The 25,454-nt window shown below is 45.6% G+C and overlaps 1 protein-coding gene and 1 long non-coding RNA gene across 6 annotated transcripts in view; one reads left to right on the plus strand and one right to left on the minus strand.

Moving 5' to 3' along the window:
* The first annotated feature begins 343 nt into the window (after positions 1–343).
* On the plus strand, positions 344–4,395 carry LOC129383695 (uncharacterized). The gene is made up of 5 exons (XR_011890115.1): positions 344–727; positions 1,700–1,877; positions 2,523–2,584; positions 3,632–3,752; positions 4,313–4,395. It is a non-coding gene; the product is annotated as an uncharacterized lncRNA (long non-coding RNA).
* A 12,274-nt stretch (positions 4,396–16,669) lies between these two features.
* LOC126526931 (cyclic GMP-AMP synthase-like receptor) overlaps positions 16,670–25,454 on the minus strand; it is an 86,276-nt gene continuing 77,491 nt past the window's right edge. For all 5 annotated transcript variants that reach the window (XM_055068450.2, XM_050174638.3, XM_050174637.3 and 2 more), the window contains one exon: positions 16,670–23,203. In XM_055068450.2, coding sequence (XP_054924425.1) covers positions 22,421–23,203 — 783 coding nt within the window. In that variant the 3' untranslated portion in view covers positions 16,670–22,420. The remainder of the gene's footprint in view (positions 23,204–25,454) is intronic.

The raw sequence follows: 25,454 nt of genomic DNA on the forward strand, positions 1-25,454 counted from the left end.
AAGCCACTGCAACAACTGGGAAACAAAATAGCAGAGGTAAAATCAAGCACTTCCAAATAGCGTTCCATAAAAGATATTGAGTCACCTCGTCACTCCCATGACAGTGGCCCGCTTCTGCCTTCATGCTGCCTTCCGTGCTTTTAAACTCTGAGATGTCACAATTTTGTGCTGAGCTTGGATGAGAAAGACAGTTGCTGCATGCAAGGTGAGCACATAATTCTTAAGAATATTGCCACCATGATATCTACAGATGAATCGTGCATTATTGGCCAAGAATTTCTTCACAAGGAAGACATGTATAAACAGCATTTTGAGTCCTCAAGCCTTCAAATTTTTGTTGTCTCAGACCTTTCAGCACTTAAGGTATGGCCCATAAGTAATGTCCAGAAAATGCTCATGCTGTCATGGAAGTGGCAGCACATTGTTATGCCGGAAGGGCATACTGCTAGTGTTTTTCCAAACTTTCTTGTCATTATGGTAGTGTAAGGCCTTGTTTGTGGAGCTGTGTTCATGAGTGTTAGTGCTTTGGCACACAAATCATGGGAGCATCATAATGCTAGTGGATGTGTTTGAATTGGCATCTCTGCAGCTGCTACAAGTTATTCATGAAATCAAGAGACATTCGACAAATAGTGACGAGAATTGCCCTTATCTATTCAAAACGTTGGTTTCCACACAGACAGCTGCTTTATGGAAACATTGTGGAGAGATCATTTTCTTCTGTGAGGTAAGTGGCCTCGAAGTCTTTGATAGCTGCAACACGTAGTTGCAAGTTTTCAAAAATCTGTAGATAATGGTACAGTACTGGTCCATAATATGTGCACACTTGATACGTAACCTCATATAACTGCAAGATACTTCAGCTTTATTAAAAAACTGTAAGCAATACAATATATCAGGCATACCCAGAGGTCTGTGTGGCGAGCTGTACTCTGTGCTCAATTAATCATTAAGAGTTTTGTTACAGTGGATCTATGTGAATAGTCTGCATCAATACTTTGAAGCTGAGAGTTGTAAAAAGGCCTGTGTATGCAGCGTGAAAAGTTCAATTTTGATGTAGCGTAGCGATGTAGCGATGACTTGAGCTTTAGGCTTCGTGCCATGTTTTAGTTTTTCTTTGCTGGCTTCTGTTTAACATGAGCATTCTTCTTTGCTCACATATGTATTCCCAGTGGGTTATTGACTATGTGTTCATAACAAGCATTTTTGGTTGGGTACTTTACATATTCCAAAGGAAAATTGTCTGACAGTGAATGTTAACTGATCCATTTGTCACAGGGATTTTTTTCTCTGAGTTAATACATGGCTTATATAAGGTTGACGTGTTTCACAATCATTTTAATGTCTGCATTTATGTTCAACTGCTTGAATGTGATGTCCGAGACCGAGTTTAGCATCTTTAGGGCAAGCTTTTTAGTCAGTTGCCAAAATATGTCTAGCTGTAGTTCGTTACGCATCTTAAATATATTGTGTATGCAGTCTGGACTGTTCTGCAGAGAAAGCAAGACAAGGTTTGTCTGAGCTCCTCTAAATAGGAGGAAATTTTACTTTTGCTTGTTCATTTAAAAGTGCACTAATATGTAGAATCCTTGCATACATATTACTCCAAGATAATAAGGTGCAAATATGTTGGCCCATGTATAGAAACCTTATAAAATCTTTGGATGTTGATAGTGCATTTTATTTATTTCTACTTTAGATGAGCTATGCCATTTTTGAATTTGTGAAGTCTAAAGAAGCCGAAGGTGTATCAGTTTCGTGGGCGTTGGATAGGCAGTGCCGCTGGCCTGACCATGTAAAGACTGAAAAAGCCAACAGAATGGTTGCTCTGCAGGCAGCATGGAAATGCTTTGACATTGCTGTCAAAGGACTGTTTGGTAGGTGCATGTTTCAGCAAGCTGGCTTCTCATGCAAAGCATAGGAATATTTGTCATGATTGATCTTTTGTACAGGTACTTATGATCATGCACGAAAAATCTGAATCGTACCTAGTTCCACTCCGACCTGGGCAGTGACCCTGAAGCGGTTTCAAGAAAGCAATGCCAAAAGCCACCACCGAACTGGACAGACTCTAAATCTAATGCGAGAGGGACAGAATGGGCCACTGCAAGGAGATATCCACTAACACTCCGCGCCATTCCGAAAAATTTTGCTCAAAGTAATTGATGCTATCATTATTGCCTACCAGATCCACCTGTGTTTTTTTCTCTTGTATGGCCTCTTGTGCTTTGCTTATAGCTTTCTGCATATTTTGCAGTGAAATGCACTGATGTGATGCTTGCATGACAGGCACTTATCCTTCCTAAAATGCTCAAGCTAGAATATGTTACCACCAAGTGTAATAGAAGTGGAAACATCTATATCACTATTGTAAAAGCACTATCATAGCTCGATGACCTAGAAAGAATCAGTTCAATTATCAAAGATCTGTAATAGGCACAAAATTTTAAAAGCATAGGATCTGATTGTACACTGTACTCACTGGCATTTGATGGAATGTGTAGTATGCATGTCACTTTTAGGCCTGGCTTCAAGTCAAGTGTCAAGTGGAGCTACCAGCAGGGAGGGAAAATACCAAGAACAGGTATGTTAGCACATATTTTTCTGCAATGCTATGAAGTCACTATTTGTTTGTATGCAAATTATCCTCTCTTTGCACAAAAGAAGTCCGGAGCCATGGTCTACATAAGGTTGTTTTAAAACTTGTGATTCAAGCTGGGCATGATTTTTCCTGTAGAAGCAGGTGGTAATCTAAATAAAATTAACAACACAATTTTGTACTGATTTAACTTCCTGGATGAGGTGGTTTTAGTATAGATCCCAGATGGTAGGCATATTTGGTATGGAGGCACATCGGAAACAAATAGTAAAGGCAAAGGCATATCGATTTTGTAAATACAATTCTATAATCAGTATAATGAGGATACTAGCAGTATTTTTGTACTTTGTTGGCAATTTGTAGCATTTATTTCGACAGATTCACTTTCAGTTCCTCTTCCATATGAAAACTATACAGAAAAAAAATGTTTTTTACTTATTGAAGACCTTTTGTAATTTCAGGCTTGCTGTTACCTTCAAATTCATCATGGAGTGAACGTGATAACCACTCTATTGATGCAGGCAAGCACTACAATAGACTCTATTTTTTATTTAGGTCAATATTTAGCTGATCAAAAATGTAACTGTGGAAAGGGCTTGGGTTTCTGAATCGTTTAGTTTCTATGCACTGTTAGTCAGAGCCAGATCCATGTCACATTGTGGGCACAATTGCAAGCATTGTTTACAGGTAATATAAGCAAAGAAGGCAACATTTCAGAAACCAACTCCTTTGCATACAATTTTGACCCTTCAGGTTATACTGTAATGCTATTTTATTACAATTATGCTTTTCAGATCAACCAATGGAAGTGGAAAAGCCACAAAGTGCACCTGCTGAACATGGCAGTGACCAGTGCATGCAGATTTAAAATTGTGGCTTTTACAATTATTTTGCAAATTGACTGTTCATAAATATAACAATCACTTGTTTAGGGGTTATCTTAGAATGGCACAAATACATATATTTCATTATTGTTGGCTACAGTGACTTCCAAGGTTACGTATTGTGCAGTTATTATTCTTTCTTTTGCAGATGTTCTCCAGAACATGCTGCATCTCCTCAACACTATACGCAGCTTAATCAACCCTTCAACTGCCTGCAAGAGCTGCTTGATTTTGACGCAAAGCTGACACGAGAAAGCGCCCGCACTTTGGTATGCTATGAATTGTTTTTTATAGTTTTATATGGCTATATTCAAAAGAACAATGCATAGTTTTAGGCTTTGTTCCAGGCAAGATGTCTACAATGCTGCTTGCAGTCCAAATGTTATAATTATTTATGGGGCTGAATTTACCCATAGCTTTCTTTATTTCTACACCTTGCACACTATGTACAAGGGTCTGACACATGCCTTTTATGACCTGTCTGCAAGTTTGTGAATTTATGCAGCTTGGCAGCAAAGACGCAAACTGGGTGACCAAAAGAATTCGTAGATACTGTTTCACTGATGAGTTTGCTGCACAATTTTTTTGGTTTGGTCGGAAGGGCAAGCATAGCTTTTCATCCTTAAAGATTGCCAAAGCAGTAGCAGGTATGACAAAAACTTATAGTGGTTTGTTGTGCTCTATAATTATTCTTTTTACTTCAGCGACATAAAGCATAAGTTCTACTGGGAACTAATGTTATTGTTGCCATTTTACAATTATTTGCAGTAAAATGCTACAGAGAAGTATTTACAATTTAAAGTCAGTAATTCCTGTTTTTCTTTTTCAGAACTTGCCAAACGCACAATCAACATTTTGTCTAAACAGTGCTACCATTTCTCCTGCAGCACTAGCTAATAAATAGCATCTGTCTATCGGAGGTCAAAATCCCTTTTGTAAAGGATCCCTGAAAGTAACAGGGCAGTTACTTCAAAGAAAATTATTTTGCCTGTGTGCCATGAAAAATAGTTGCACTGAGTAAACTGTTGGCAGAAGTTGCATGGATGACATGTATCACTACACAGTCTCCTTTAATGATTCATGTAAGTCAAAATGATGGTGCAGCAAAGGCAAATCCCGTACTGAATGAAGATTGTTAGCCATGAGTAAAAAAAAAAATGTTGGTAAAAATTCACTTCCTCTAGCGCACAACATCTGCAGGCTTGGAGCGACGCCTGACGCCGGCAAAGGATGCCGAGAGCGAGTGGGGCTATACTTATCCAGCTGAAACCAAATGAGGAAGGCCCACTAGGCTTCAACAAAGACACGTACTCCCTCACCAGAACAGGAATTGGCCTCCCTGGTGCAGTATTCGGCCACTACCTCCCGAATAATTCCTAGAATGAACCCATGGTCCTCAGTCCCCAGCAGCTGCGGAGCACCTGACCAAGGCGGCGGTCAGACCTGTAATGCAGCAGAGGGTGCTAAGAATTTCTGGGTACGGACAGGCCGCCAATGGAAACTGACCTTGTCAACTTTAATTGCCGAACTCTGTTGAGTGAAGCTAGCTTAGCAGGACTCTTTGAGGACTCCTCTCATTGTTTTGGATATCACTGGCCTTAGTGAGATTAGAACTGGTGCGGCTTATACACTGCTGAATAATGGACATGTCCTCTGTTATAGAGGTCTCCCAGATAAGAAGCAATACAGGGTAGGATTCCCAATACATAAGGACATAGTGGTCAACACTGGCGAATTCTACAGCATTAATGAGAGGGTAGCAGTAGTAATAATGCCAAATAGGAGGTATATAGAATAAAGGTAGTACAAGCCTACGCTCCAACCTCCAGTCACGATGATGAAGTAGAACAGTTGTATGAAGATGTTGAATTAGCGATGAGAAAAGTGCAAACTAAGTGTACTGTAGTCATGGGTGACTTCAATGCAAAAGTGGGGAAAAAGCCAGCAGGTCAACAAGCAATGGGCAACTATGGCATTGATTCTAGGAACACTTGAAAGGAGATGTTGGTAGAATTTGCAGAAAAGAATAAGCTCCGAATAATGAATATCTTCTTCAGGAAGCGTAGCAACAGAAATTGGACCTGGAAAAGGCCTAATGTAGAAACAAGAAACGAAATAGATTTCATACTTTCTGCCACTCCCAGCATAGTGCAGGATGTAGAAGTGATAGGGAGGGTAAAGTGCAGTGATGATAGGTTAGTGAGTGCTAGGATTCACCTCAATTTGAAGAGAGAAAGAGTAAAATTGGTCAAGAAGAAACAGGCCAACCTAGAGGCAGTAAGGGTAAAAGCAGACAAATTCAGGCTGGTACTTGCAAACAAATATTCAGCCTTAGAACAGAGAGATGAAGATGACATAGAGGTAATGAATGAAACCGTAACTAGGCTGGCTTCAGGGGCAGCAACTGAAGTGGGAGGCAAGGCACCAAGGCAACCAGTAGGCAAGCTCTCCCAAGTAACAAAAGACATAATAAAGAAACGACAAAGAATGAAAGTGTCCAACTCAAGAGATAGGATAGAATTCTTGAAACTGTCAAAACTGATTAACAAGGCGAAAATAAGGGATACTCGAAACTATAACATGAGAAAGACTGAAGAAGCCGTAAAAAATGGACGCAGTCTGAAATCAGTGAGAAGGAAACTTGGCATAGGACAAACCAAGATGTATGCCCTGAAAGATAAGCAGGGTAATATCATATGCAATCTCGCAGATATAGTAAAAGCAGCGGAAGAATTCTATACTGACCTGTACAGTACCCGGAGGAGTCATGATACCTCAATTAGAAACAATAATGAACAGGATACAGAAACTCCTCCTATAACTAGTGATGAGGTCAGAAGGGCCTTGCAACACATGAAATGAGGAAGAGCAGCAGGAGAAGATGGAATAATAGTCAATTTAATCAAAGATGGAGGAGACAATGCTCGGAAAACTCGCGGCTCTTTATACGAAGTGTCTATTGGCTGCAAGGGTCCCAGAAAGCTGGAAGAATACAAACATTATACTAATCCACAAAAAGGGAGACGTTAAAGAAGTTAAAATTTATATGCCCATTAGCTTACTCCCAGTATTATATAAAATATTTACCAAAATAATCTCCAACACAATAAGGGCAACACTGGACTTTAGTCAACCGAGGGAACAGGCTGGCTTCAGGAAGGGATACTCTACAATGGATCACATCCATGTCATTAATCAGGTTATCGAGAAATCCGCACAGTACAATAAGCCTCTCTATATGGCTTTCATAGATTACGAAAAGGCATTTGATTCAGTAGAGGTACCAGCAGTCATAGAGGCATTACGTAATCAAGGAGTACAGACTGCTTACGTAAATACGTAATCAACAAGTACAGACCGCTTACATAAATATCTTGAAAAATATCTACAGAGGTTCCACAGCTACCTTAATTCTACACAAGAAAAGCAGTAAGATACCTATAAGGAACGGGGTCAGACAGCCAGACACAACCTCTCCAATGCTATTCACTGCTTGCTTGGAAGGAGTGTTCAAGCTATTAAACTGGGAAGGCTTAGGAGTAAGGATCAACGGCGAATATCTCAGCAACCTTCGGTTTGCCGATGACATTGTTCTATTCAGCAACAATGCAGATGAATTACAACAAATGATTGAGGACCTTAACAGAGAGAGTGTGAGAGTGGGGTTGAAGATTAACATGCAGACGACAAAATAATTATGAATAGCCGGGCAAGGAAAAAAGACTTAAAGATCACCAGTCAGCTTCTAGAGTGTGTGAAGGAGTATGTTTACCTAGGTCAATCACAGGGAACCCTGATCATGAAAAGAAAATTTACAGAATAAACATGGGTTGGATCGCATACGGCAGACATTGTCAGCTCCTGACTGGAGGCTTCTACCAGTGCTACCAGTGCTAACATATGGGGCAGAGACTTGGACATTGACAAAGAAGCTCGCGAACAAGGACTGCGCAAAGAGCGATGGAACAAAGATTGCTAGGCGTAACGTTAAGAGACAGGAAGAGAACGGTTTGGATCAGAAAGCAAACGGGTGTAGCCGATATTCTAATTGACATTAAGAGAAAAAGATGGAGCTGGGTAGGCCATGTAATGCATAGGATAGATAACCGGTGGACCATCAGAGTTACAGAATGGGTGCCAAGAGCAGTCGAGAACGGCAGAAAACTAAATGGCGTGATGAAATTAGGAAATTCGCAGGCGCAAGTGAAATCAGATGGCGCAGGCCAGGGGTAATCGGAGATTACAGGAAGAAGCCTTTGTCCTGCAGTGGATATAAAATAGGCTGATATGATGATGACTGACCACAAGCCTCTTGCTTCCACCATACATTACTTCCCTGCTAACCACTCACCTCGACATCTTCGTCATCTTGCTTTCCTCGCCGAATTCACGACTGACATATGCTATGTCAAAGGCAGCCTCAACAGTGCAGCTGACACTCTGAGCCGCATTGCCATCAATGCCACAATGGGTCTCACTGATGTCTCCTTGTCCTCGCTCATGCTGACACAAGTATCCGAGCTCGAGCTTCCATGCCTCCGGTCTTTTACATCCCCCCATCTGGAGCAGGTGCTCTTTCCCGACCACGGCATCATGCTCTGGTGCGATGTTTCAGCTAGCTGTACTCACATCTATGCCCCTTCTCCTCGTCGAACTGTTTCTAATTTGATGCGCCCGCTCTGCAATCCAGGTGTGCGTTACGTGTGGGCTCGTGTACGTGCCGACGTGCGTGACTGGGCTCGTGCTTGTACAGCTTGCCAGCGTTTCAAGGTGCAACTACACACCAAGCCTCTACGGGGACAATTTCCACTTTTTGGAACTTTACCACCGTCCTAGAGGTGTACGTACTTGCTTGCCTCTATTGATCAGTACACCCGATAGCCTGAAGCGGCTCCGCCTGACATCCCGGTGACCACAGTTGCCCTTACTTGTCTGTCTACCTGCATCAGCCGTTTGAGTGTGCTATCAACGGTGACTACAGACTGCGGCAGACAGTTTGAGTCTGCCGTTTTCATATCCCCAACGTCTCTTCTGGGCTGTGTGCACACACGCACAGCTACTTATCACCCGGCATCAAACGGTATCGTTGAGAAGCTGCACTGGCAGTTGAAAACAGCGCTTGCTGCTCAGCCTCGTGCTGACAATTGGGTTTCACACCTGCCACTCATGCTGCTTGGCCTTTGATCTATCCTCCGACTGGAGCTCTCCTGTTGGGTTTATGGCGGCACCCTACGCTTGCCAGGTGATCCCGTTGCCGCCTCGCCGAAGCTGCCTGTTCCTGATCCAGCTTCTTTCGTCCAGCGTCTGCGGACTTTAATACAAATGTTGCGTCCTCCGCCAACTTCCACTCACACGAGTCCACGTGACGTTTTCCTGCCCTCAAGCCTGCAAACATCATCTCGTTTTCATCTGTAATGACGAGCCTTGTCGTCCTCTTCAACCTCGCTATGACAGCCCCTTTCCAGTCGTCAAATGTTCACAACAGCACTTTACTACACTGCGCATTAGGCGCGAGACACAGTCGCTTTTGAGAAGTTCAAACTTGCCCCCATTATAAGCGTGCCCACCTGAACGTCTTTGCAAGTGACCACAACTACTTGTCTGCAGTGGGGAGGAGGGGCCACCTGTGGTCCCTCCTCCCCACTTTCTTTCTTCTGGCGCAGTCCTGGTCATCCACATGAGCTAGTGCGAAAATAAGCAGGAGGAAGAGGAATGGACGGCAGGTGGATCTGCAATTGGGTCTGTCGCAACTGCTGAAATAAAGTTGCAAAGTTTAATTTATTTATTTACTTCAATATACTACAGGCCAGCATTTAGGCCCTACCAGGAGCGGCATACATAAATAGTGCATACAAGCAAGCAAATGAAAGTACAAGTCACCTACAATACAAATAGAAGCAATGTTAAGGCAAGAAACATATACGTATATCTATACATCAAGGTAACGAATGCATAAAAATAATTGATGCAGTGCCTGGTCAAAGTTTGATTATGTAACTAAGCGTTCTGGAAGACAATGCACGTCAGAATTGTCCATGGATAAAAACTGTGCATAAAAGATGTTGTTCTCGCGAAGATTGGTTGAAGAGATTGGTGGCTATGACATGTTCGTTTAGTGCTGCATTGTTTCACACACAGCGGAGAGCTGAGGTTTAGTTGGTCATATAAAATTTTATATAGTGCCACGCGCGTTCATTTCGGCTTGTAGCGATGCGAGCGATGCTGTGACGCGACCGGCGTCGCTGGGACGCAAGCGGCGCCGCTTGACGCGTTTCAATCACGGACGCGAAATGTATAAATGCGGAACCACCGCTTGCGCTCAGCCCGACGAATGCCCGAGACGCGCTTGCTGCTTTCGCCTTCACCGAGTTGTTCGTTTGATTTAGGGCAAAAGTTCGCCCATTAAACTCTCTATAAGTCTACCACTGACGGCAGTGTCCCTTTCCATTTGCCTGCGTGTCAGGCAGCTCACCATCACCTACGTGACATTTTGGTGGAGGTGCTTAAGCTTCGGACACCCCCTCAGAGCCGTGACACCAGCCCAAGTGCATCTGGAGCTTGCCGCACTGAAGACAGATCCAGAGAAGAAGGAAGAGCAGCCGCCGACTACAAGGACTGCCGGCTGAATTGAGACCTGCCACTGATCGCCGTGTGAACCAGTGCTCGACGTCACCAATGCAAGCCGCCACCACACTTGCGCCGCTCGTCGTCCTGCAGCCGTGAGTACCTCTGCTCTTTAGCGGCTCCACTTGCGAGGATGTACAAGATTGGCTGGAGCGTTACGAACGAGTTGCAACCTTCAACAAGTGGTCTGACGAAGACAAACTTCGCAACGTCTTCTTCTCTCTCGAAGACTCTGCTAGAACCTGGTATGAGAACCAGGAGCTGTCCTTGACAACGTGGGAGGCTTTCAAGAGGCACTGATGTGCAACTTTCGCAATTATTCTACGCAAAGAACGAGCTGAGGCCTTGCTCCAAACTCGCCAGCAGCATCCAAACGAGTCCGTAACTGTCTTTGCGGAAGAAATGCAAAAGCTCTTCCGCCACACGTACGCCAACATGACTGAAGACAAGCTTCAGTACCTTATGAGGGCCGTCAAGGAGCAACTTTTCGTCGCTCTCCTTCACAACCCGCCGAGGACCGTCGCCGAATGAATTAGTGAAGCGGCCACTATTGAGAAGACGCTCGAGCTTCGCGCAAAGCAGTAAAAAAAATTATGGGGTTTTACGTGCCAAAACCACTTTCTGATAATGAGGCACGCCGTAGTGGGGGACTCCGGAAATTTGGACCACCTGGGGTTCTTTAACGTGCACCAATATCTAAGTAGACGGGTGTTTTCGCATTTCGCCCCCATCGAAATGTGGCCGCCGTGGCTGGGATTCGATCCCGCGACCTCGTACTTAGCAGCCCAACACCATAGCCGCTAAGCAACCACGGCGGGTCGCAAAGCAGTACGACCGCAACTTACGCGCTCCTCCGTCAGACTGCGACGACCCCCGAAGTGCCTCCGCAGTGGCCCTTCGAGATACCATCCGCGACATCGTGCGCGATGACCTGCGCAAGTTGCTACCGGGAGCGCCACCACAAATATGCTCGCTCGCCGACGTCGTAAGGGACGAGGTACAGCAAGCGCTGGGCACACTCGATCCTGCCGAAACGGCACCGACCCTATCGCCACCTTGCCAGGAGACACGCATTTCAACTTACGCCGCCCCTCTGCAAAGCCAAGCGAGGCCAACCAGCTGGCGACGGGAAACGTACACGGCCACCTCGACGCAGCCAAGCCTACCCGCCACCGCTGCGCCTGCAGCAGGCCGTCCGTTCAAACATGTTCCGGCAAACCACCACGGGGAAGACTGACATCTGGAGAACCCCAGGTCGATGACAGCTTTGTTTTCACTGTGGTAAAGCCGGCCACCTCCTACGAGAGTGCCCCTGCCGTCAGATGGGCCTCCGCGGGTACAACATCGACGCCCCACGACCCCTTCCTGGCCAACGGCCTCGAGAAATTGAGGCCTATCTTCGAGCGACCGAAGATGCCGCCCCACGTCGCTTCAGGTCCCCGTCACCCTACCCACGCCGTTCGTCTTCACCATACCAGGGGTACGCGAGGGAGAGGTCACCGAGGGGAAACTAGGGGAAACTAAAGCCCGTGACGTCGGGAGGTTACGCCGCTCCCGAGCAAACACCGAAAAACCCTCCTACAACCACGACGAATTCCGCCGCCTCGACGCATTCCGACGCCTCGCTGCATTCCGACACCACAACGCGACCTGACGCAGCGACGACACGACTCAATGCTACGCCGCTGCGAACCCACGCATCAACGCCACACAACACGAAGCCGCGACCCGACACCACAAAGTTGATGGCGCAGCTGAAGGCCACAACAGTGCCTTGCCATGAGGCTTCCACCCGACGAAGCCGCGACCGTGCGAAGCGACAGACCGCAGTCGGTGACCGACCCAACGTTACACTAGACCGACCCACATCGAACCCGAACACCAAGTGCCGACTTACAAGTTAACCTAGATGGACATCCAGTGGTTGCACTCGTCGGCACCGGGGCCGACTACTTCGTCGTTAGGGGACCATTTTCGTCACAACTCAAGAAAGTCAAAACCGCATGGGAGGGTCCTCAAATACGCACAGCAGGAGGCCACTTCATAACCCCGATGGGACGATGCACTGCGCGAGTGGCTGTTCACGGTCATACCTACCCTGTGAACTTCATCATCCTGCAGCGCTGCTCTCGCGACATAATTCTCGGTATGGACTTCCTGAACGAAAACGGTTCGGTGATCGACCCGCAGACAAAAACCATAACACTGACGACAAAACGGTCAGAAAGAATACAAAGCAATCATTATCATCGCGCCGCGTTCACCATCCTCGAGGATCAAGTGAGCCTCCCGCCAAATGACGTAGCTAGCGTCATGGGACTCGTCAAAACAGACGCGTTCTCAAGCGGCGATGCGATTGTCGAAGCGAACTTGCAGCTGCTTCTGGATCGCCAAATTTGCGTCGCACGCGGTGTCGTCCATCTGCGTGAAGGCAGAGCGGCTGTGCTCAGCACGGAACACAAGCACCTCAACAGGGGTACGACGGTCGCTTTCTTGGAAGAGTCTGCCGAAATAAGCAACGCATTAGCCCTCTTTGAGTCGTGCCATGAGGCGTCATCGACGGTGACTGATGAGGTGAACTTCGACATTAACCCCGCCCTGCCTCAACAAAAGCAAGAAAAGCTACGTCGCCTTCTTTTGCGATATGCCGAATGTTTTTCAAAGTCGTCAAGGATCCGGCAAACGCACATAGCGAAGCATCGCATTGTAACCGATGAATTGGCTCGGCCTGTCCGCCGATGTCCCTACCGCGTTTCAGCGCGAGAACGTGAAACAATCAAGACACAAGTTGAAGAAATGCTTCGCGACGACGTCATTCAGCTGTCCAAGAGCCCGTGGTCTTCACCTGTGGTGCTCGTAAAGAAGAAAGACGACACGTTAGATCGACTGTGCGGTGCCAAGTATTTTTCGTCAATGGACCTCCGGAGCGGCTACTGGCAGATTGAGATCGACGAGAGGGACCGTGAGAAGACTGCCTTCATCACGCCGGATGGTCTTTACGAATTTAAAGTTATGCCGTTCGGACTATGCTCAGCGCCAGCAACATTTCAGCGTGTCATGGACACCGTGTTGCCTGGGTTGAAATGGCAGATATGCCTCGTATATCTCGACGACGTAGTCGTTTTCGCATCCACCTTCGACGAGCACCTTAACAGGCTGCAGACCATGCTAGAGGCAATTAGGGCGTAGGGATTCACTCTGAAACCAGAGAAATGTTGTTTCGCCTACGAAGAGCTTATCTTCCTCGGCCACGTAGTTAATTGCGAAGGCCTGCGTCCGGACCCCAAAAAGACGGCAGCCATCGAAAGTTTCCTGATACCCAGTGAAAAGAAAGCTGTCCGTAGATTCTTGGGGCTCTGTGCGCTTTACAGGCGTTTCTTCAGAGGTTTCTCTCGAATCGCAGAGCCTCTCACTCGCCTTACGAAAGCCGACGTGCAGTTTACATGGAAGAAGCCGCAAGAAGACGCTTTTCGCGAACTTCAAAAGCACTTGCAGTCACCGCCAGTACTCGGCCATTTCAACGAGAGCGCTGACACCGAGATCCACACGGATGCAAGCGGCATAGGACTCGTTGCTGTGTTGATTCAAAAGAAGAAGCCTCGAGTGAACCATCGCCTACGCGAGCAGAGCCCTGTCGAAAGCCGAATTGAACTATTCGACGACCGAAAAGGAATGCCTCGCTGTTGTTTGGGCGGTCACAAAATTTTGGCCGTATCTTTACGGGAAGCACTTGAAGGTCGTCAGTGACCACCACGCTCTGTGCTGGCTCGCTAACCTGAAAAGCCCGTCAGGTCGCCTCGTTTGTTGGAGCCTGCGACTACAGGAGTTCGACGTCACCGTCGTGTATATGTCAGGCCGAAAGCACACAGACGCCGACTGCCTTTCGAGAGCCCCTGTTGAATCCGCCCCACCCTGCGACGATGCCTTCTTTGGACCCATAAGCTCTAATACCTTCGCACAAGACCAACGTGCCGATCCTGATCTACGCTGTATCGTTGAATATCTCGAAGGCAAGACCGATTCGGCGCCATAGGCATTCAGACGCGCGCTTTCGTCGCTGTGCCTGCGCGACAACGTGCTTGGAAGAAAAACTTCACGCCGCACAAAGTGGCATACCATCGGCATACCTACTCGTCGTGCCAGTCAAGCTACGGCAAGAGATTTGAGAAGCGTCTCACGATGAGCCGACAGCAGGGATTCACTCGAACTCTTAAGAAGAATTCAAGAAAAGTACTGCTGGCCGGGCCTGAACGCAGACGTCACACGCTACGTGAAAACCTGCAGAGATTGCCAACGTCGAAAAACACCGCCTACAAGGCCAGCAGACCTCCTGCAACCAATCGAACCACCATGGGAACCATTCCAGCAGATAGGGATGGATATCTGCTTGGCCCCTTCCCGACATCTACTTGCGGGAGAGGGTGGATAGTGGTAGCAACGAACTATCTGACGCGCTATGCTGAGACAACGGCGTTACCATCAGGAAATGCAATCGAGGTCGCCAGATTCTTCGTAAAGAACATCGTTCTCCGTCATGGTGCACCCGAGGTCCTTATTACCGACAGAGGTACGGTATTCACAGCAGAACTCGCGCAACAGATTCTGCACTTGAGCCACACGAGCCATTGGCGCAGCGTACAACCCGCAGACAAACGGCCTTACGGAACGTTTAAATAAAACCCTCGCCGACATGCTCGCCATGTATGTCGACGTCGGGCACAAGACTTGGGACGAAGTCCTTCCGTAAGTGACTTTCGCGTACAACACCGCGCCACATGAGACGACGCAGATGACGCCATTCGAACTTGTCTTCGGTTGCCAAGTCGCCACCATGCTGGATGTGATGTTGCCTCACGTTGAAGACAACATCCATGCAGACGTTGCCGGCTTCCTTTAACACGCTGAGGAAGCTCTCCAGCTCGCCCGAATGCGCATTAAAGAGCAGCAAAACGTCGACGCCCGACTACAACCTACGACGACGAGACGCAGTACGCACTTGGTGACTGCGTTATGGTGTGGACACCGATTCGTCGTCGCGGGCTTAGTGAGAAGGCGCCGTTACTTCGGGCCCTACAAGATAACGACTTGGGCCACTGGTCTACGAGGTTGTGCCCGATGGAGTGACACAGTCACAGCGACATCGCGCGCGACCCGAGATGGTCCACGTCGCGCGCGTCAATAAGTTTTTTGAGCATTAGCGGACTAACAGAAATTCTATTTTTTGTTTTCCATGTTTGAGTGCATGCTTACAAGTTTGTTGTTTTATTTAGCATCGGGGCGATGCTTTTTCACTGGGGGAGGGGGGGGGGTAATGCCACGTGCGTTTATATCGGCTTGTAGCGACGCGAGCGACGCAGCTCGCGTCGCTGTGATGCGACCGGCGTCGCTGTGACGCAAGCGGCGTCGTTTGACGCGTTTCGATCACGGACGCAAAATGTATAAATACGGGACCACTGCTTGCGCTGTCTCAGTCCGACGAACGCCCTAGACGTGCTTGCTGCTTTCGCCGTCACCGAGTTGTTCGCTTGAGTTAGGGCAAAAGTTCGCCCATTAAACTCTCTTTAAGTCTACCGCCGACGCAGTGTCCCTTTCTGTCTGCCTGCGTGCCAGGCAGCTCACCGTCACCTACGTGACAATAGGAACAGTAAAGGAGTAATCTTCCTGCGGGTTTCTAGGGGTAGAATGTTGCTGGCAGTCATAAGGTTAGTAGAAAAGTCTCCTCTTTTATATTTACCAAAGATGAACCTCACAGCTTTTCTCTGTATTTGTTCAAGGCGATACATATATTTTTGGTGTGAGGGTCCCAGATGATCGAAGCATACCCAAGTTTAGATATGATATATGTATTGTAAATCAGAAGTTTAAGATTTGACAGAGCATCTTTGAGTTTACGCCTGAGAAAGGTTTTGCGAAAGCTGAAGAAATATTTGAAATGTGGATACTCCACGATAGATTGTTGGTAATAGTTACACCAAGATATTTATACTTAGAAACTTCAGAAATAGGATGGTTATGCAAGCAATACTGAAATAAACTGACATGCTTTTTACGAGTTCTTCTACGAAGAACTGTTTTCTGTGGGTTAAGCTCTATACCCCAATCATGACACCACTGCATTATGGAAAAACATTGATTGTTATAATAGCTTGTGGTTGCTTAATGATGTTATACTTTTATAAACAATGCAGTCATCTGCAAAGAGGCGAATGGAAACAGTGTCAGGAATTACTTGGGTTAACTCCTTGATGTATAATAAAGAAAGCAGAGGGCCTAATGCACTGCCCTGTGGTACCCCAGAGGTTACAGTGAGGACATCAGAAAATATTTTACTAATTTCCACAAACTGACCTCTGTTCTTAAGGTATGAACTTATCCACTTAATGAGGTAACTAGAGGCGAATTCTTTATAGCTTGCAGATTAATTTTCCATGCACAACTTTATCAAATGCTTCGAAGAAGTCTAACAAGAAGTCTACTGTGCTTAGTAGCCCACGAGACCATGGACTGCCCAGAGATCCAAGTTGGTGCGAAACAGATTAACCAAGGACAGACACAGTGAAAATTGAAGTTCCCAAAGAAGGTTTATTTCATTAAAACGAAGAAAATTAAAAGATAAAATTATTTGTAGTGGCATAGAGAGTGACGCCACCGTGTATATGGGATGTGGTGCCAATATACACCATGAATTTGGCTGAGAAGTGCTTACAACTGCTGTTTCTGTTACACGGTTAAGATAACAATAGTATATTGTATAATTTGGCAAACATTACAGTTTTAGATTAGGGGATGCTGGGCATACAAAAGAACCCAAATCGAGCACGAAAGGCCCACAATGGAGTTTTCATCCCCCAATGCTTGGGTGCTGCTGGCATCCCCTGATCTAAACTCTCTATTGAAGACTTTATGCACAAGCTTTCAACTAGAACATTGCAAGAGGCATAAGTGCCATGCACAAGTCAATGATCATCACGAATGGTCATTTCCCAATTGTCATCACCATGGCAATAAAGATAGAAAAAATAACATGGTTTACACACTAAGAAAAGTTTGCACCCTTTGTGGTTTATCTTGTCCCCAAACAATAATTGTCATCTATCCTTACATTAATGCTGCATGCCCAGTACTTTCAGTTTACAAATGGAATTAATGTTATCAGCGCGACATAGCATTCCCGATAGGAAATATTAGTAGACAGCTGATGTGATGCTTTTATCTAGAGCAGCCGCGAGAGACAGAGCCGACACACCCAGCGAGCCAAAAGATGATGAGTAGTGTGTGCACATGAGAACATGCACAACTAGCGCTCACACTAACTTTTCCCCCTCATGAAAGCAGTCAGCAATGTATGGCTTTAAGTGAGAGACATGGACGATTTCTGTGCTGCGGCAATGGTGGTCAGTGGTCAAGCTAACAGGAGTGACAGGATACAGCAGACATCCTTTGCAGAACGGTGCATTAGCCAAGATAATCAAGGAACTTTTCACAGAGCCTTGGAGGGCAAGCAGGTGTCTGCAGGAGAACATTGTCGCCTGGGTTGAACGAAGCCACGCAACGCGTTGCATACAATGAATTTTCTTTTGTCTTGAATGGTAGTGGGGTTGACACAGGAAATACAAGCAGCAAACTTTTATGGAAGGGACGCAGATGAAGCAGCAGGTGTTGAAAGGAAGGCAGTATTTAAGACAAAAGACGGTGCACTGCGTACACGAGAAAAAAGGGACTGTAATTAGTTGTGCACTGGGCGGCAGTATTATAAGCAAATGTGACGAAAGGAGGAATGGTGTCCCAGTTTGTGTGATCGAGTTGAACATACATGGAGATCATGTCGGAGAAAGTTCAATGAGAACGCTCAGCGAGACGATTTGTTTATGGATGATACGCTGATGCGATATTATGGATGGTGTTAGAGGCCTGGAGGACTTCAGCAAGAACATGAGAAAAGAATGTCTTGCCACGGTCACTAAGGAGGGCACGAGGTGCACCATGATGCAAAATGATAGCGTGCAGAAAAAAAACTGTGACTTCGGAGGCAGCACCAGAGGGAACAGCTGCAGTCTCAGCGTAGCGAGTCAGATGGTCCACGGTGGTAACAATCCAGAGGCGACCGGTGGGTGTGAGTGGAAGGGGGCCATGCAAGTTTACGCCCACAAATTCAAAGGGGGCAGATGGGCATGGCACAGGTTGCAAGGGGCCGGCGGCAAGGGATGTCGAACGTTTTCGGTGTTAGTATAATGCACAGAAGCCAATGTAATTGGCGACATTAGTGGAGAGGTAGGCCATAAACAGTGAGTCATGATATGATCATAGGTTTTGTGAAATCCTAAGCGGCCAGCCATCACATCATCGAGGAAAGCTTCCGAATTGTGATGTCAAAGTGAGTGAGGGACGACCAGGATCCATTGGTTACTGGAAGAATGGCAAATTTGCCAAAATAATGCTCCATCTTGAAGTTTAAAACTTGAAAGTTGTCATCTTAAGCAGCTGTTGAGAGGGCGGGCTAAGCCAGTGAGCCGAACGATGATCATGTGGCATTATGAATCTGTATTTTGGAGAAAGACAAGGTCAACAGACGCAAGAAAATCAACTGAGGTGATAAACTGTACTGGGCTACCAGGCATATGCTTGGTCGCTTGGCTGGACGGTGCAGAGCAGATCAAAGGAGAAGCATTTGGTGACAGCTGACAGCACAACAAAGTGTTCGCACCATGATGTTGTCTGCCTCTATACCTCACTGTGTAGCCATACACCTGCAAAGGCAACACCCAACGGCCGAAGCGTCCGAAGAAATTTTGAAGAGATGACAGCCAACATAAAGCTTGACGGTCAGTCACAATTGTTAAATGGTGGCCGTAGAGATAAGGGCGAAAGTTTTGTACTATGTAACCCCCAACTTGCTCTTTAGACACGAGATTCCGCTGAAGCAGGAGAGCGCCGATTCCATGGCCACTTGCACCAGCCTTTAGGATAGTACAGGCTGTTGGATCGAAATGGCAGAGCACTGGTTCTGAAGTGAAGCATCGCTTGACGTTCCAGGAGGTGGTTTCACAGCCACCTGACCAGACAAGACGCGCCCAAGGCCAGAAGATTGTGAAGAGGAGCTGCGATGATGGCGAAGTCACGGACAAAGCGACAAAAGTTGGATGCTAATCAGAGAAAGCTGCAATTAAAGGTCTTTTAGTGTGATTGATTGAGGAAATTGAGCATGTAGGTGCAATGAATAATGCCAGAAGGGAGACCGACACAGGCGAGCGGGAAGCTTGAGGCATGCCTTGAAAGTAGAGATGAGGGAGAGCAACATAGCAAGGATGTGTAGCGTCCAGGAATGTAGGCATCAAATCAAAGATTAATCTCTCTCAAATGTAGCACACCCACGTCTTCCAGCTTGCTGATGCCAACAGCGGTAGCATGAAATGTGGCCACAAATGCCACAGTAGAAGCAAAAGGGCACGAAGAACGCCATGGAGAGTAATACGGTGGTGCAGGGACCTTCGCCGTCATCAAGGCCAGATGGCAGAAACATCCCCATGCACAGGTGGAATTGGTGCACAAGGCCGTGAAGAAATATCTGCATACATAGCCATAGGAAGAGGCACAGGGGACTTGGCAGATTCTGCACCTGTCATTGAGGCCAGTTTGTCTTTGATGATATCATGCAGGTCAGGAGGAGGGCAAACAGACGCAATAGTTGTGCGACTGGAAATGTGCCCGTGAATTTCTCTGATAATACTACATTTCAGTGCTAGAAACTCAGCATTGCCGGTGAGGCATGTGCTGCAAGAGGTGTATGGAAGGCAAATGGAATAGGATGTGTCAAGGTGCTGGCTTGTCGTGATAATGTCATAAACTCAGCTTGGGTTTTGAATGGCAAGAGCATTGAAGGCGATGGAGTTTATGCATTTCAGTATGTGGCAAACACGATCAGCCTCTGTCATGTCACTTTGCGTGTGACAACACAGAGCCGGGATGTCCTCAATGTATGTCATCTAGGATTCGTTCACTTCATGTATATGCATCGCCAGTTTCCATTTCACTACTTCTGGGCATCCAGCAGATGTGCCAAATATCTGGTGCAGTTGCTGAGTGAATGCTGACCAATCAGGGAAGTCACATTAATGGTTGAGGAACCACGTTCTAACATCAATGAGGTACAATGCGACATTCTGTAGCGTATGCATGTCATCCCAATGGTTGAAAGAACTTACTGCCATAGTTGTCGAGTCAGTCTTCGATATCTAAGGCCGGCAAATACTTGAGGTTCTCATTGCCTGGTGTTCACAGTTCAAATAGGCCCAGCTAGCTGAGCAGGGGTGGATGAGTCATTGTCCGTCACCAGTGGTTGACAAGTGCAAACGGCAACCAGAAGAGTGGAACTAAACTCAGAAATATTGACGGTACAAATTCGCTTACGAGTTTTGAAAAAATGACTGGAATCACTAAATGTTTAATTTCAATGTTTTTAATTTTCATAGAGTTGTACTACACTGTTTCTATGCTGCTGCTTTTTTTTTTTTTTTCATTGTATGCTGTTTATATACTTGCTTTCAGTTTGCATTGTGCTGCTTATATTATGCTGTTTATATGTTTGCTCTTTGTGTTGTGAATTGGACCACCTTGTAACAGCCTGAAAAGGCTCACAGTACTGAAAATAAATAAGTGAATAAATAAATAAGAGGGTGTTGGAATTGAGCCAGCCTCCTCCTACTTAGACATTGGCCAACGTGGTGCTTCCATTTTAGAGCAGCTGCACGAGACAGAACCGATTCAACCAGCAAGACAAAAGATTATGAGTAGTGCAATTAAACATTGATATAACGAAGTCAGTAAAATTGGCAATTGCGTCGTTAGATAAAAATTTCTTTATAATGAAATTTGATCTATGCAAATAAGTGCAGCAAAATAACGGGCAGCAAAATTTTCTGAATCATCGGGCTTTCGGAAAAAGCAAGTTTGAGAAAATAATTTCTGGCAGGGCCCGATTTGAGAGCTTCGTTCACAAGCAGCTGCACGTAATTCAAGCATTTCAACATCTGCGTCCATGGAAGTTTCCATTCATTGTCTTGGTATAGCTTCATGGGGGCAGCGAAATTTTGTTGCAATCAAATCGCTTATAAACACACTTAATTATATTGAGGTTCAATATAGTGACAGAAAAAAATTATTAAAAGTTAAATACTTTATTATAGTGAAAATTTTGCTATATTAAGGTTTAACTGTATTTACAGATGATGATGATGGGCACAAACAGCGCTCATAGTAGTAAGAACTAGTGAGAAAAAAGTTTTCAAGAAAGAAAACACAAGCAAGACAGACGATGATTGCTGGTTGGGGACTATATACTCCCCAAAGGGTAGTAACTTTTTTTAGAGTGCAGAAAGTAGCCATAGGAAGTGGAAGTTCTTTACATTACAAACAACAGACTGATTGCAGACATACGAGACAAAAAATGTGCCAGTGTACATCAGATGGTAAAGATATCACCACACATGTATAAATCCCTAGATGCACAATTTCAATTACAAAGAGAAACAGCTTGTTATGCCTGTTCCATGTGCCTGCAATTTCGCATTGACATTTCACATGCACCGATTCCGGTAACTGTGAATTTTGCATTTGCAAGCACCTAGCGGAATAAGGCTGAATTGTTCTTCGGACACACTTAATCAGACTGCGTCTTTGAAAACAAAGTGAGACTTTATGAAAAGCTTTCCATGTTTTAACTCGTTACTCAATCAAAACAAAAAGAAAGCAGGCAGGTCACTGTGACATGTCTGATGATCAGCACTGTTACTGGTTCCCAAACCATGTCGCATGTGCAAATTCACAGAAAAGTTCAGCACCTCCAAACATCAAAAATCACAAGCACAAAGGGGCCAACAGTACGTCTGCCGTATCTGCAAATCCAAGGGGTAAAATCGCAGACAATATCAAGGCATGTAAAACAGACTTTACTCTTCCCAATTTGTTTGCTGCACAAACTGCACTGCTTGACTATGCAAGCAGTGCTTCAGATAGCCAGCTCTAGCTGTTTACTTCAACCATAACTTGTTTTCAGCTAGGGCAGTAATTTCTATCCAAGAAAGTACTGCATTTAGCAACATCATGGGACAATATCCCTTCAGCAGCACCTTAAAATGAGTCATGCAGTATAAACATTTTCAATGAAAGCTTCTCCAACACTGCCACAATATCTGCTGAAGTCAAGCAATCACAAACAAACAAATGCTTACACCCCTCCTCAAAACACAAGTGTAAACAGTGGAAATGTGCATAAAAATCAATATGTTGACCAAGTCCTTATGAACACTTCAAAGCTCTATAACTTGGCACATTGCTCCATTCGAGGAAATGGCAGACGCACTTGGCACTCTTCAACACAGAGCTGTAATTGCAGATACATGCAGAACTTCAGGAGTTGCCTTCCTGCAATCATTACCGAGAGCTCCGTTTGCACTGGCGTAGGCGGCGCTGCCTTGCCAGTCAGCTCAAAGCGCTGCTTCAAGACCAACAAAGACGGCGCTGTCAAGCCTTTATCAAAAATTTTTAATTCCTGCTCCGGACAGCCCTGCGTGCTGCAGCAGCTCTCAGCAAGTAAATGATCCTCATCAACTAGAACAGACAATTTGACTTGAACATTGTTGTCTGCATTCTGATGGTTCGTGTCCATCCTAACCACTTTCAGTATGATAACAATGCTTACGTCATTCATGCAGGCTGATGTGCGGACAGGAGAGCTACTGCAGGTTCTTTTATCAATGAAGCCATCGACAAAAGATGAGTCCCTGCTGCCCGCCCAAGAGTCTGAAGAGATATCACAAGTTGAGGCTTCATTGGCTGTCAAAGAGAGGCTCGACAATGAGTGACTCAGATTTTTCTCCATGGTGGGAGAGTTTTCACTAGTGACAGCGGATGTCTCCAGGAAAAACCCAAGAACTTTCTCTGGATTGTTGGCCAGACTGTTCGAAATTCTCAGGAGGCGTTGGGCTATGTTTGTTCTTGTATCATCTGCCATGTCTTGAATTAGACTCACGTTGTTGTCAAAGAGAGAACAAATACCTGGCCCAGAAGGACGCAACATCGCATGGAGCCTCTTAAGTACCTGTGTGTGAAGAACACATAAAATAAGGCATTCATTAATTAGGAAGTAGCTTGCAAAATATGTGAAATTGCAATTCTTGCCACAACACCACAAACCTGCAAGCAGCTGTTGAGTATTGTGTGCCATGCCAATGGCTGCATCGCTGGAATTCATATTTAAGGGACACTAAAGGGAAACAATAAATCAGTTTAGACTAATGGAGCATTCTTTGAGGACCCTGCAGGCAGTCATTTCAAGAAAATAGTTTGATTATTCGATGACAAAATGAAGGTCCAAGTGTCAGTATTTGAATTTCGCGCCGAAACCACAGCGCCGGTACGTCAGCGTGACGTCAGGGATTCCAAAGTGTGTTTTCGCATTTGGGCCGCGTTGGCTGAATGAAGGTTCCCGAAACTTGCCATGTTTAATAGTTGGCTCCTTTAGAACACAATGTAGTCAATCTGTACCGCTATTTACAATTAGTAGGCCCGAGAAGATGCCATCAAAATCCATGACGTCACAGCCCCCAGGTGCGGGAACACAAGTAGGCGTCGCCACCCGTATTTCGTTCTTGCGCTTTTTCTGGCTTACCAAACGTCTTATTGTTGTAAGAGTGGTGTTTTTGGTGTTGTAGAACAGTAATTTACTGATGCAGAAGAAGTCATCTTTTCCCTTTAGTGTCCCTTTAGGAGGATTGCTAGGTAAGCCTACTTGGCTTCAAAGCAGCTATACTTCTGGGATTTTTTCATGAGGGAGGAAGAAGGACACAGTTTCGACTATCAGCTGAGGTTTTTAGTGAGATCACTCAAATATACATATACTCAAACAAACACCTGGCAAGAAAGGCAAAGGCAACAGTAAATGGTACAATAGTGTGCATTGCAAAAGTATGGTGCCCTAACCTTTGCTTTTTACACCCGATTACTGTTCATTTGATCTTGACAGGAACCATGGGATTGACTAAGTGTAATATTAAGAGCAAACACAGAAAAAATTTACTAACACACCATTGCTTCATTTGGCAGTAGTAGTTGCTTTCTTCTAACACACACATCGATTTTTATGAGTTCAAAGAAAAAAGCAATGTACACCTAAATCTAGCATGCACCTGATCTTACAAAAACGTTTTTTTTTTTTTTCAATTAGAATGTAGCGTGTCTTTGATTTTGGCACTAAAGTTTACTAAACTTGCCAACATAATGGCAATTTATATACACTTAATGTCCATCATTGTCACTTTCAGACAGCTCTTTATTGCTGTCTATAGATCACAACATTTCCTCTTCTGTGTGATATTCCACATTTCTCGAATGACAACGCAACAATTGAGCAAACAGGATAGCATCCTAAGCCTACCCTAATCACTTCATCAGTTACTGCGACAGAAGAGCTGAAAAGTGAGTTTGCCTTGTCCGTCCATCCATCCATTCATTCATTTTGTCGCACTGATGACGACTGTTATCGTCATCGATGAAACACGACTTGTTGTCATCGTCCGGCAACCTCACCATCCCCAGTATCACCATTGCCACAGCGTGAAGAAAAATAAAACTGCTCCAGAAGCAGTTTTACTCGAATTCGAGCTCATCCCAGTGAAGCAATATGCATATTGCGAGACGAGGGCACCAACAACAGAGCCGTCGCCCAACGGTGCTGGGCAATTGTGGCAGGGTTTTGCACTCTGCACAAGCTCTGAGAACAGTGGCATCTGTGCATGTATTTCAGAGGCTACAATGAAAGATACTGTACTGGAGTGATTACATTGCATAGAAATTGTTCTTGACAAAATGGCAGTGTGTCTGCGAGCAATTCTTTGTTGTCATGCTCATGAAACCAGCGTTAAGCAGTACAAAGAGGCATACATGAGGATGATGATAAGCCTCAAACATGGCACATACCCGCAATAGAGGATGCGCCAAGAATAAGATTGTTGAAAACAATGTCAAAAGCATCGATGTCAGTGCCAACGACAACAGCGTACAATTTACACAGCAGTTCACAGTATTTAGAGGCACGAAGTACCTATATAGCGGTGTTGCAGAGTTACCACTCCGGAATTCGAATGGATGGATGGATGGATGGATATAACTTTTTTGTACGTCTGGCAAGGTTTAACGCGACCCGGGCTCAGGTCTCCCACGGGGGAACGTCAAGGCCCTGCCTCAACGCCGCCTCACGGGCTTGCTGGACTGCCCAACGTTACTAGACTAGCTACAGTTGTAAAACTCCCCGCCCGCGCGCTTACAGCCGCTGTCGCCACTTCTGTGACAGC

Source organism: Dermacentor andersoni, chromosome 9 (assembly GCF_023375885.2).
Source record: "Dermacentor andersoni chromosome 9, qqDerAnde1_hic_scaffold, whole genome shotgun sequence".
NCBI lineage: Eukaryota > Metazoa > Arthropoda > Arachnida > Ixodida > Ixodidae > Dermacentor > Dermacentor andersoni.